We start from the raw sequence: 13,521 nt of genomic DNA on the forward strand, positions 1-13,521 counted from the left end.
CTTATCTAAGGCAGTGGAGGTAGAAAGGCATTGTCTGGATTTCAGATATATTGGTGAGAAAGAATTCATAAACTCAATGCCAAGTTGAATTTAGGAAGTGCAAAGAGACAGGAAAACTAGGATGACTTCCCATATCTCTAGTATGGTTCCAAAATGCAATCAATTGACCAGGTTAGGAATACTTAAGGAAAAGCATCTACTCAGATTTCACAGTAAAGTCCACTGGATAAATGGGGCAAGTATCACTATCATAGAATTAAATGACAGCTTCAAGGAGAAGTTGCACCAAACTAAGAGGGCTAAGATTGAATATTGGAGAACATCTACTTTTGGAGTGATGGTGTTAAAGATATTTAGCAAAAAGGTAAGGCAGAAGAGGTCAGCATGGTAGCACTGAAAAAAACAGGAGAGGAAGATTTTTTCAAATATCAGAATTATACAGCTAAATAAGAAAAAAATCTGAGAAAAGGTGAATTTGGTTTTCAGGAGTTTACTGGTGATCGTTTTGGGCTTAACTTCAATTGAATGATGAAATGAAGATGGGTTTAAAAGAGAGTATAGATCCTGAGAAACTAAAAGCAAGAGGTCAATCTACTAATTCTAGATATTTAACAATAGAAGAGAAATAGAACTTACTGATAGTGAGACAGGACAGCGGGGTGAAGTAATGGTAAGCCCTATAGAGCTTTGAAAATAGAAGAATGGATTGAAGATCTAAAAATAGTGGATAAGTGAAGAAGCAAAGATGTGGATGAGGGAACCAGTGAGAAAATTAGGAACCCACTGGAAGGGTGGGGAAAAAAAGAGATAAAATGCAAACATTTTGGGGTGACAGAGACAGAAGAAGATGCTCATTCCTGGGAACTCTCTTTTAACAGTAAGTAGGACATAAGGTCAAATGTCTGATACTGACACTGAAAAAGGTTGAGGAAAGATATGGTGGAGGATGTGCTAAAAAATCAGAAAGGCTTCAAAGGTAAACTGAGTAGGACCAAGAGTCGAAATGAAGTTTTTAAAAAAAGTAATCTGAAGTGTGCCTAGTCATTACATTTGCTGGATTTTTAGAAGCAATGCTTCATAGTCAAGAGAAAGACAGCTGAATAGGAAAGTGAGTGATTCAGGAATGGGAGCTCAGAGGCAGATGTCAACAGTAAAGGGATGCTATAATTGCAAGAGGTATGTATTAGTCTGTTTTCATGCTGCTGATAAAGATATACCTGAGAATAGGAAGAAAAATAGGTTTAATGGACTTACAGTTCCACATGGCTGGGGAGGCCTCATAATCACAGCAGAAGACAAGGAGGAGCAAGTCATGTCTTACATGGATAGCAGCAGGCAAAAAAAAAAAAGAGCTTGTGCAGGGAAACTCCCCCTTATAGAACCATCAGATCTCATGAGACTCATTCACTATCATGAGAACAATGCAGGAAAGACCTGCCCCCATAATTCAGTCACTTCCTACCAGGTTCCTCCCATGATACGTGGGAATTATGGGAGTTACAATTAAAGGTGAGATTTAGGTAGGGACACAGCCCAACCCTATCAGGGTGTCCATGTAGTGCAGAGGGCAGCAAACACAGCCTAACACCATCCAAGGAGCACACCAATACCCTACAGAGCCGGACCTGGGAAATGTTTTATGGCTTGGAGAAAACAACAAAGACTTGTTATATCATTGTAAGCTAAAAAAATTATACAATTATGAAAGCATCAATGAGGAAACAGCAGAAACTAATGCCTGAGGACACTGACTGCTTCTGGCACTTATTCTTTTCAACTCTAAAGCTAGTCTGTGACAGACACAGAAAATACCACCTGACATAAAAGGTGAACAGGACACAAATATCCTAACTACCAATAATGCTTGCCATCTTCAAAAATCCAATTTTTCAAACTAATTAGAGAATTCTTAAATACTTTTATTTATTGCCAACCATTAAACCTGATACTGAAGTTTGTGGGAATATAGATTTGAACCAAAACATGAGATGAATTGTGAAATGATACCTAACTGAGCATAGTGGCTCATACCTGTAATCCCAGTACTTTGGGAGGCTGAGGTGGGAGGATCACCTGAGCCCAGGAGATCCAGACCAACCTGGGCAACATAGTGAGACCTCATCTCTACAAAAAAATTAAAAAGTGGTGTATACCTGTAGTCCCAGTGACTCAGTAGGGTGGGGTGGGAGTGGGGGCTTGAGGTGGGAGGATCATTTGAGCCCAGGAAGTTGAGGCTACAGTGAGCCATGATATACCACTGCATTCCAGCCTGAGTGACACAATGAGACCCTATCTCCAATAACAATAATAATAATAATTAAAAATAAAAATACATTTAAAGAACTAGTTTAAATAGGAACCAAATCTAATCATCTTCCACTGAAACAAAACAAAAATATACAAAACTACTTCTATTAATATTTTAAAGAAAACTCATTATTGGAGCTATATGTTCCTAGCATGGACACATTTAGATATTCATTCATTAAAGACTATGTTAGGCTGGGCATGGTGGCTCATGCCTGTATTGCCAGCACTTTGGGAGGCTGAGGCAGGAGGATTGCTTGAGCTTAGGAGTTCTAGATCAGCCTGGGCAACACAGCAAGATCCGTCTCGATGAAAAAAAAAAAGAAAGAAAGAAAGAAAGAAAAGATTATGTTTACCAAGCATTTTGGGAGTCCCAGAAGGTAAACTTGTACATATAGTATAACCAAAACTTTGAAAAATACACACACATATAGAGGCTGGAAGAGTAGTTACTGTTGGGAAGGAGGGGAAGGGTTCAGATTTGGGAAGAAGCTTCTAGAATGCAAGCAACGTTCTATATCTCAATGTGGATAGTGATTATACAGGGGTGGTCACTTCTGGATCACTAATTGAGCTGTATACTTAAAAATATGTGTATTTTAAAATACAATTTTACATTTCAATTAAAAAGTTTTTTTTAAAAAAGACTGAAAAGAAATGTAACTATATGGTATAACAGAGTCTGTTATACCTATAGTATAATCTTTTTTCTTTCTTCTAAATGTAATTTCCAAAATTTTGTCATGAGAAAAACATTAAACTTTATTAAACATAGAGCAGTATGATATCTGAAAGTGATAATGTTTACTTTAAAAGAGATTAAAATGATAACTATGTCCCAGAAACAATGTATAAAGGTATGTAAACTTGTATCCATATTATAAATACTAAACAAAACATCACTGAGCATTTGGAAGAGCAGAATTGACACTGCAGAGCACAAAGTCAGGAATTCTAAAGATAAATTAATATAGAAATTCCAGTTATATAAAATGGTACGTTATAGGTCTAGAATCACAAATCTACAAATGGAAAAAGAGTATCCAATTTCGAAATAATAAGCATAAGAGAGAAAAGATAAAATGTTAGAATTGTACAAATCATGATCAGAAAAAAAAAAAAAATCAAAGAAAACGATGCCTTCAGCCTGGCTAACAAGACAGGGCATAGAGCATTTCTCAGCAATTATCCTTAAAGAATGACCCCAGACACTTATTTGTCAAGTTTTAAACTTTTAAAGACAAGATCTTACATTCTGTTAAGAAGAAAGGTGGTGTAATGTAAGAATGCCCTTGACCTCATTTCTTAGATCTCTAAGAAGGGAGAAGCTAAAAAGAAAAAGAATTATACATAGAAGAACTCAGATAAATCTCTTTTAAGACTGAGAATATATAAAAACACAGAGCCTTAAAGTAACATCAGCAAGGTCCTACAGCTGCTAAGATCACAAGAGACAATAGGTATTTGAAAGCAGATGGAAAGATACTAAGAAGTGAGAGAAAGATACATTCTAAGGGAATAAAATATGATCAGAGAGTAAAATTAAATTAACCTGTAATCTGTAAATCTGACACATTATGAGACTAAAGAATAAATATAACACATTAAAAATAACTTAAACCACCTACTATGCCAACGAAGGTTAGTGTGGCAGATTTTAAGTGACTACAAATTCTTCACAGGTCCTTCTATCAAGTCTATTTGAGAAAAGGCCTAAGAATTCTGGCACTGGACAGGATATCCAGCCCAAAAGGGACCTCACCCACTTTGTGAAATGGCCCCGCTATATCAGGTTGCAGCGGCAGAGAGCTATCCTCCACAAGAGGCTGGAAGTTCCTCCTGTGTTGAACCAGTTCACCCAGGCCCTGGACCGCCTACAGGTACTCAGCTGCTTAAGCTTCCCCACAATACAGACCAGAGACAAAGCAAGAGAAGAAGCAGAGACTTGGCCCAGGCCGAGAAGAAAGCTGCTGGCAAAGGGGATGTCTCCACTAAGAGACCACCTGTCCGTCAAGCTGGGGTTAACACCGTCACCACCTTGCTGGAGAACAAGAAGGCTCAGCTGGTGGTGACTGCACATGACATGGATCCCATCAAGCTGGCTGTCTTCCAGCCTGTTCTGTCTCAAAAAATGGGGGTCCCTGACTGCGCTGTCAAGGGAAAGGCAAGACAGGTCCACAGGATGACATGCACCACTGTCACCTTCACAGTGTTAAGCCTCCAAGTCCAGGCCTGGCCATTTTAGCCTTGGTGACCCACACGTACACCTCTGGATCATCTCTAGGAACCAGAAAGTCTGAAGCAACCACAAGTAACCAGGTGGCCACAGAAAGAAATAAAACTACTTGTTCCTACCTCAACTAATTGCTGCAACTTGCATCCATTATCCCTGTTCAGCCTTGCAAAAATGTCACCCTGGACATTGGATTTCTCAAGATTCCCACTCCTTTAACTATGTAATCTACCGCACCCTCCCCTCTGACTGCAACTGATACTCTCCATCCTTACGATCATGCCTGTTTGTAATAAATGAACCCTACCTTGTGATCGTGCATCCTGTGATGCTCTTTTCCTCCCCAAGATAAATTACCGACCCCTACCCTTGTGACCATGCATCCCATGATGCCATTTCCCTCCCTAAAATAGGTTACCACCTTTAACTGACCACTTGACCCAACCTATAAAACCAATTCCTATCCCATTGCCTTCCACTGACTCTTTCAGACTCAGCCCACCCACACCCAGGTGAATAAACAGCCATGTTGCTCACACAAAGCCTGCCTGGTGGTCTCTTTATGCAAGCGACTTGCCTAACACACACAGGTTAACTCGGAAGACGAAGGGGCTTTGTCTAAGCTGGTGGCAGCTATCAGGACCAATTACAGAGACAGATATGATGAGATCCACTGTCACTGGGGAGGCAATGTCCTCAGTCCCAAGTCTGTGGCTCACACTGCCAAGCTGGAAAAGGCAAAGGCTAAAGAACCTGCCACTGAACTGGATTAGATGTACACTGTTGAGCTTTCTGAACATAAAAATAATTAAAATAATACAAATTATCCTTCAAAAATATATATAAATTAATAATATGCACAACTCAAATGTTTGTGTTTAAAATGTATTAATATTAGATATATTTAAAAAATAAAATGCTGGTTGAGATCACCATCTTAATTTGAATAAAATCTATTACTTAGGGATGTATGTTCTCTGATGAAGTCCTCTCATCACAAAGTTCCTTTTAATAAGGTAGGTCTATGTGTGGAGGATTTAGAAAACATCTGGTATTCTTCAGACCTGGGAGAGGAAGCGCCACAGCTGAGGAAATGGAGGCGCTGTGGCTGCTGCCACAGGTGACAGTCTGGGCTCACAGAGGACAGGTAATAGAAATATGTAAGAATGAGGAATTCAGAAACATTTACTTAGGATCCTTTGTTTGGGGGTTCCATGTTTCAATATGTACATTACAACTTTTTAAGACTAAAATAAAAAACAGGTGCAATTATTTTATTAAAAACCATCTATAATAAATGTATCAGAAAAGGAACTAGTTCATTTGAAACACATTATATTTATGTTGAAAATAATGCCATTTCACTCATCACTATTTCAGTTTTTTCTCACATGCTAGTAAGTAATTTTAAATTATTATTTCTAATGTTAATGGAAACATTCTAATACCGAATGAGAATCTTTTAAACTCAGAAATACATCTTTAATTCCTAAAATGAAAAACTCATAGGTCACGAGTCGTGGCTCATGCCTGTAATCTCAGCACTTTGAGAGGCCACAGAGGGTGGATCAGTTGAGGTCAGGAGTTCAAGACCAGCATGGCTAACATGGTGAAACAACATCTCTACTAAAAATACAAAGATTACGCTCGGCACAGTAGTTCTATCTGTAACCCCAGCACTTTGGGAGGCTGAAGCAGGTGGATCACCTGAGGTCAGCAGTTCAAGACCAGTCTGGTCAACATGGCGAAATGCCACCTCCACTAAAAATACAAAAAAATAGCCAGGCATGGTGGCATGTGCCTGTAATCTCAGCTACTCAGGAGGCTGAGGCAGGAGAATCGCTTGAACCCAGGAAGCGGAGGTTGCAGTGAGCCGAGATTGCACCACTGCATTCCAACCTGGGCAAAAGAGCAAAATTTTGTCAAAAAAAAAAATTAGCCGGGTGTGGTGGTGCATGGCTGTAATCCCAGATACTCGGGAGGCTGAGGCAGGAGAATTTTTTGAACCTGGAAGGTGGGGCTTGCAGTGAGCCAAGATGGTACCACTGCACTCCAGCCTGGGTGACAGAGTGAGACTCTGTCTCAAAAAAAAAAGAAAGAAAAAAAATATATTTATTTAAATTTCAGAACATAGTAATGTGAAGTGGGATTTTCTTTTTGTTTAACCTATAAAAGTTGTCATAAAAACACAATTCCACAGTCATGCTCTAGAATTTCCACATATTTTATGTTTCATTGATATGCTGGTTCTTCCACACAGTCTGTATTTAAAGGGCCTTATCACTCAACATATTGTACTGGTTCTGACTTGATTTCACAATTTACAAAATGAAAAAATAGCAGACATTCTCCTCTACTTGTTCTCCATCTGAAGCCTCCCATTCGACATGGGGTGTGGAGACAAGGGCGACAGTCCTGAGACTAGTGACCAGCCTGCCCATGGTCTCAACTGCCTACTGGGACAGTTGAGTCAGGACCACATGCTCCTGATCCTGCCAACCCGTGGTGACAATCCTGCCATATTCCATCTTTCTCTTGTCGCTTTTCCATTGGGAGAGGCCTACAGAAAGCCTTTAACGTGTTAGGACAATCCTCCTGGGATGGTTCCTTTTTCTCTCAGAGAAATCAATCTTTCAAGAGGGGAAAGGTATGCCAACTTTCTGGATACCTCTTATTCCCTAGCAGTTTAATGCTCAAACACTCTAGCTCATATAGCTAAAACGGCAACAATTTTATTCATAAAAGCAACAGATGCCACACAGAGTTGGCTGTGAACTTGGGCAGAAGAGAGTATCATGAGATTGCATCTGTTACCTGAGTGGGGCTCTGAAGACTGAAGTCTAAACCACAAGTAAACTCTGTATGATGCTCTACTGTTTCAAGAAGAGGGTCAGGCTTTGAAAAGTTCCAGAATCTGTGAAGACAAACAACAGGGAATAATTTAAGTGCTAAAATTACCAAGAAACTTACATTAAGAAAAAATACATATTTGACATAGCAAAGATTTTATTCAAACAGGCTCAACCAATTCAGAAGTGCAGAGCCCCACTATTGAGCCACACATAAAAAAATCCAATAAGGACAAAAAATGTACTCCATCCTATCATATAAAAAAAACAGAATTATTCATCAATCTACACTTACAAAAGATTACTCTATTCCCATTAGTTTACCTTGTAGGTCAGAAGCTTAACAAGTTTTATTTTTAAAAAATATTTTTATATTGCACAAGGACATTTGAGATGACAGTATGCTTTTGTAGCAATTTCTAAGAGCATTCATGGCTGTAAAATAAGGATACTGGATTAAATGGAGTCTAACATTTTGTGATTTTAAATACAACTTCATTCCTCAACAACTGACATGAAAAGATCTGATGCTTAATTTAAATTTCAACAGCAATTAGGATTCTTTGAAAAAATCTGTTCTCTTATGAAAATCTCTGTAATTCTGAAACTGTCTTTTTTCTTTTTTGAAGCACAGACTTTCTTACAGATTCTACATCAATATAATTCCTAGAATCAAGAAAAACAGACATGTGTTTTCCTGAGCCAATATTATGCATTCTACTTAACCTCGATAGACTGAAAGTGGTAATATTTACCATAATCAAGCCCTCATTTGTACTGCGCAGAATTTGGCCCTATTTTGAATACATAACATAGTACTTTATTTCTAATGCTTTATTTGCTCATCATCTTTTTCATTTGACTCTAAACATACTATAAAAATGGCACATTCAGAATCATAGAGTCATATCCTAATTCAGCTTCTCTTATGATCTACAACATGGCACACTGAAGGTTTAACAGATCCCTTTGAAAGAGAGTAAATACATAGAACCAACAGTCACAGTTTGTTTAACCTGGTGGTATTATTTCCCTAATAAACACAGAGTTGGCCCTATTAAGTTTTGAAAAGGGTTGTTGCTATGGATAATCCACTGTGTGGGTACCAAAGAAACAATGAATAAATAGCTCATTTATCAGATTACTGAAATCTACAAAATATCTGGAAAGAGCAATTTTACTTTTGAAATTTTGCCTGTTCAAACAAACGAGGTAACAAGCTACACGCGTTCTCAGAAATCCTAATAGTGGTCTCCACTGTCTTTGCATATTTATTTCTTTGAATTTTAGAGACAGTGGATTGTAACAAAATCTAATTTTCTGGATCCATTAATGTTTATAGAAGCAAAAGTAAACATATAATTTTGTAATTTCATTTCTAAAACATGGTTATTCACTGATTTGCATTATTTGAAACAATAATCAAATGATTTTGCATGTGTCTACTACATTCCAAAAAATACTCAAAATGGTTTTTAAAAAAGGCATTTAATATGGCAAAAACGAGTTAAAGGAAAATTAAGGGTAGGAAAGTAAGATGGCATCTGCAATGAGATTGGTACATAAAAATACATCCCATGAAGCTCTATGTCTTTGACAGGGGAGGACCTCAAGAGCTAAGCTTTCTAGCAGCCAGAGGAAAAAGGGAGATAGTTAAGACCCAAATGCATGGTCTACAACCAAACTGCTCCTGGAAAGCTCAGAAGGAAATTCTCCTTTGAGGGTTCGGTGACAAGAAACCCAATGGTTACATAATGAAGAACATCCCCAACGTCTGTGAGAAAACATACAGATATTTCGCCAGCTGCTGCTTTTGAGTGAATGGCATCACCCTAAAGGACAGTTTAGTAGAATGGGTCTAAGGGAAAGTCAACTTGATGTAATCCGGGTATTTAGCTCTCTGACTTCACTTGGAATTTACATTTTATTTCAGCAGAATGGATAGGCTAAATATTCTTTATGTAAACCATAAAAATTGGTTTCTTTCAGAACTTTTTAACGATAATAAAAAGCAACAAGAATTTTTTTTTTTGAGATGCAGTCTCCCTCTGTCACCAGTTGGAGTACAGTGGCACAATCTCCGCTCACTGCAACCTTTGCCTCCTGAGTTCAAGCAATTCTCCTGCCTCAGCCTCCCCAGTAACTGGGGCTACAGGCGTGCACCACCATGCCCAGCTAATTTTTGTATTTTCAGTAGAGACAGGGTTTCACCATGTTGTTCAGGATGGTCTCGATCTCTTGACCTCATGATCTGCTCGCCTTGGCCATCCAAAGTGCTGGGATTACAGGCGTGAGCCATCGTGCCCAGTCAGCAATGAGGATTTATTTTTACCTTCCTGATAAATTCCTGGGATGTACTTTCTGTTGTTTTGAGCCAGCTAAGGACAAAGCTGCATTGAGATAAGGTGGGCCTTATGAAAATTAAGATGTCTAACAAAGACACAAGTGTGTGACTATCCAACTTCAGCCTGGAAGTGTGATGAGGGAAGTCACACATTCAGGAGAACTGTGATTCTATTCAAAAAGGCTATCTGAATTTGCTTTAACATATAACTAATGGGTAGTCAAAGCCTTACAGAGTTCTACACCACAGAATCACAGACATAATTTTAACCTGGGAAAAATTATCCAGTATTTATCTGCATTTTGCAAAGAATTCATCAAAGAAAATACATGCTGAAACTTTGGTGAACAGACGGTTAGTCTACTGAGTGGCATAAAGATACTTCATTATACCATTTCATAGCTCTGGTAGAAATTATGTAACACACAAAGTATATACATTATGGTATAAAAACTAAGAGAGATTTATTTCCAACAGAATGGCTGACTAGGTTTCTAGACCAACATTTTTAAAACAACTAAAAACCCTGGATGAAACATAAAAACAAACAACCACCATTAAAACTCCACTAAAGCATTAGTGAGGAACACTATAGTAAAAGCAAAGTGAAGACTGGAACCCAGAGCAGTAAATGGAACAATGAAGCCAGCTTTTGCCTTGAGAGGATTTGCTAAACGGAGAGAACCTAAGCTTCAGATATCTTCACCTCGTGGGGATCAGGAGTCAGGAAAACATTTTAAAATCAGTATTAATATGCATAATTTAAAATAATTTTCAGTAGTGAAATATTAAAATATTAAATACAGTAAATTATACAAACTAAGTTGAGAAAACCAAATGCTAAACAGTATGTCAATATACTATATTATTTGCTAATGGCTTTTTAATAACAAAAGAAATATATGCATTTCTTTTCCCATTCTCACTTTCTAATCAGCAACCATTGCTCCTTTTTTTTTTTTTTTTTTTGAGATGGAGTCTTGCTGTGTTGCCTAGGCTGGAGTGCAGTGGTGCAATCTCGAATCTCGGCTCACTGCAACCTCCGCCTCCTGGGCTCAAGTGCTGGGTTCAAGTGATTTTCCTGCCTTAGCCTTGCAAGTAGCTGAGATTACAGGCGTGGGCCACCACGTCCAGCTAATTATTTTTTATTTATTTTTATTTTTTTTTCATTGGAGATGGAGTTTCACCATGTTAGCCAGGATGGTCTCGATCTCCTGACCTTGTGATCTGCCCGCCTCCGCCTCCCAAAGAGCTGGGATTACAGTTATGAGCCACTGTGCCCAGCCCAGCAACCACTGTTAACAGTTTAATGAGTACACTTCTAGTGTTTTCGTATGTATCTCTATTCAAGTTCCACCAGGAAAGAGTGAGTTGAAAGGAGGAGCTAACAGGAGGAAAGTGGGTGTTTCTCCAAGTTTTCTCAGGTTTGCAATTAAGGGAGTGGGCATGGGTCTCTCCTTGCAAACTTCTGGATTCAAGCATCCCACAAGTGCTATATATCCAAGGGTCTTCATGCATCTATCACATAAGTAAAATGAGCTCCTTTTTGCTGGGAGAAGTCATGCTATAATATATCATTAAGTGGCCAAATAAGGCACATTATTCTTAAGTGAAATGTTTGTTTTGATCCAGCATATATACTACTTGGTGCCTTTTTGTCTCTTTGCTGATGAAATTACTGGCTATTTAATCTCCCTCATGGGAAGTAAATATACTGCATAAGCCTCCAATGGTTAAAAATATTACAGAACTGTCGGAATATTTTTCATTTAAATTGTATATCATAATATAATGTCTTGGTTGAGTTATTTTTGCTTTTTGGTTCCACAATTCTTTAACAATGCAAGTATACATCACTGTATTACATCTCTCTTTTTAAAACATATTATTACTTTTTTTTTTTTTTTTTTGAGGGTGGCTCTGTTTCTCAGGCTGGAGTGCAGTGGTACGATCTTGGCTCACTGCAACCTCCACCTCCCGGGTTCAAGCAATTCTCCTGCCTCAGCCTCCTGAGTAGCTGGGATTACAGGTGTGCACCACCATACCCGGCTAATTTTTGTATTTTTGGTAGAGACATAAGTTTCACCATGTTGGTCAGGCTGGTCTCAAATTTCTGACCTCATGATTCACCTGCCTCAACCTCCCAAAGTGCTGGGGCACCTGGCTTATTATTACTTTTTTTTAGAAACAGTGAAATCATAGGGCACTGCAGCCTCAAACTCCTGGCCTCAAGCAATCTCCCCTCCCCAGCCTCCCAAATAGCTGGGACTGCAGGTGGGTACCATTATACCCACCTCACAGTCTATATTAAATAAAACATCAAAACTATTTCAACAATTAAGCTGACATTACTTACTTTCTACTTTAACTAAATGTAATTTGGAATCTCTTTACTAATACTTTTGAAATTTAGCCAACAGAAGAATTCAGTAGAAGGTTTACAATATTTTGTAAGGTTCTTTATTTTTCTTTCCTATTCTCAACTTATGAGTTAGTCATGAATTACTTATGAGTCTTTCCTTACTATGAGAAAGGGACAATGTTCTGGCTATTTTTCAATGCCTTACATGTACATTCATTTTTGTTGTGTTTTTGTAATTTTAAGCAATTTGCACTATTATACTCCTCTCCATTTGCAGTGCTTGGGCCTAGTAGTCTCCAGAGCAAGGAGCAAAAATGTCACAACACTTATTTTCACCTCATTTAGTTACTCATTCATTCAACCATTGATGAGTCCTCCCATGTGCCGGGCAGGCGCTAAGCACCATATATAAGACAGACATGGCCGCAGCCCTCCTGCAGCTCACAGTTCAGTGGGATCTATTGATATGTTTTTAAAAATCACCAAAACACAAATGTAATGACAATTGACAAGCGCTCCAAAAGACAATGCAGGATGACTTAAAAGCAAGTCCTGAGGAAGTGACATCTGAGCTGCAAATCTGAAGGTTGAGGAGTTAGCCAGGGGGAGAGCAGAAAAGCAGCTTGTACCTTGTCTGCAAGGAGCCTGACCAGGAGGGCCGATGAGGCTGGCACAGGGAAAGGGAAGAATGTTCCAGGATGTAAACAGGGCCAAGTCACACAGGTCTAACAGGTCATTTGAAGAATTGGGGATTTTCTCTTTAAAAAAATTAAAAAACACTGAAGGATTTTAAGCAGCAACTTAAATTTGTGTGGTCAGTTTCCCTTATTTTAAAACATTTTAATAAACATTTTTCCTTTAGGAAAGTTCTAAATTTACAGAAAACTTGTGAAGATAGTAAACAGGGGTCCCATATGCCTCAACAGCCAGATTCCCCTACTGTTAACTTTCTACGGTCAGCTTTGCCTCCAAGGTGTCTCCAGCCACAGTGAGAAGAATGGACTTGAGGGCCTGAGTGGGTGTGGGAAGATCAGTGGTCCAAAAAGAGATAAATAACGGCTTGGACTTAAGGTGCTGACCTTAAGGTGATGATGAAGAAAAGATGATGGATTGGAGATTTACTTAGGCAGAAGAATTAATACAACCTGGTGATTGATGGAACAGAAGACATCAAAAAAGATTCTCATGTTTCTGGCTATATTCATAGTACTCATAATACTTTCAAGCATTTATTTATTTCTTAATACAAATATATCGTCCTTTAATAGGCACTAAGCTCCTTGAATTCAGGGACAGTGTCCTATACTTCTTTGTATCTCTTGCATGTATAAAAATGTCTGACACATGGTCAACCAAAGAATTTATGGATACTCACAAATGAATGAATAAGCAAATAAATATACAATGGGTATAATTATTCTCATTT

The 13,521-nt window shown here is 38.4% G+C and overlaps 1 protein-coding gene across 3 annotated transcripts in view; it reads right to left on the reverse strand.

The window, feature by feature from the left end:
- Nucleotides 1-13,521, reverse strand: part of PEX7 (peroxisomal biogenesis factor 7) — an 86,251-nt gene that overhangs the window by 11,351 nt on the left and 61,379 nt on the right. For all 3 annotated transcript variants that reach the window (XR_004267763.1, XR_004267762.1, XM_032274667.1), the window contains one exon: nt 7,355-7,454. Coding sequence is in view for 1 of the 3 variants with exons in the window: in XM_032274667.1 (XP_032130558.1) it covers nt 7,355-7,454 (100 nt within the window). In the remaining 2 variants the exon portion in view is untranslated. The remainder of the gene's footprint in view (nt 1-7,354; nt 7,455-13,521) is intronic.

This window comes from Sapajus apella, unplaced genomic scaffold, assembly GCF_009761245.1.
Source record: "Sapajus apella isolate SASKATOON/1434 unplaced genomic scaffold, GSC_monkey_1.0 scaffold6, whole genome shotgun sequence".
Taxonomy (NCBI): Eukaryota; Metazoa; Chordata; class Mammalia; order Primates; family Cebidae; genus Sapajus; species Sapajus apella.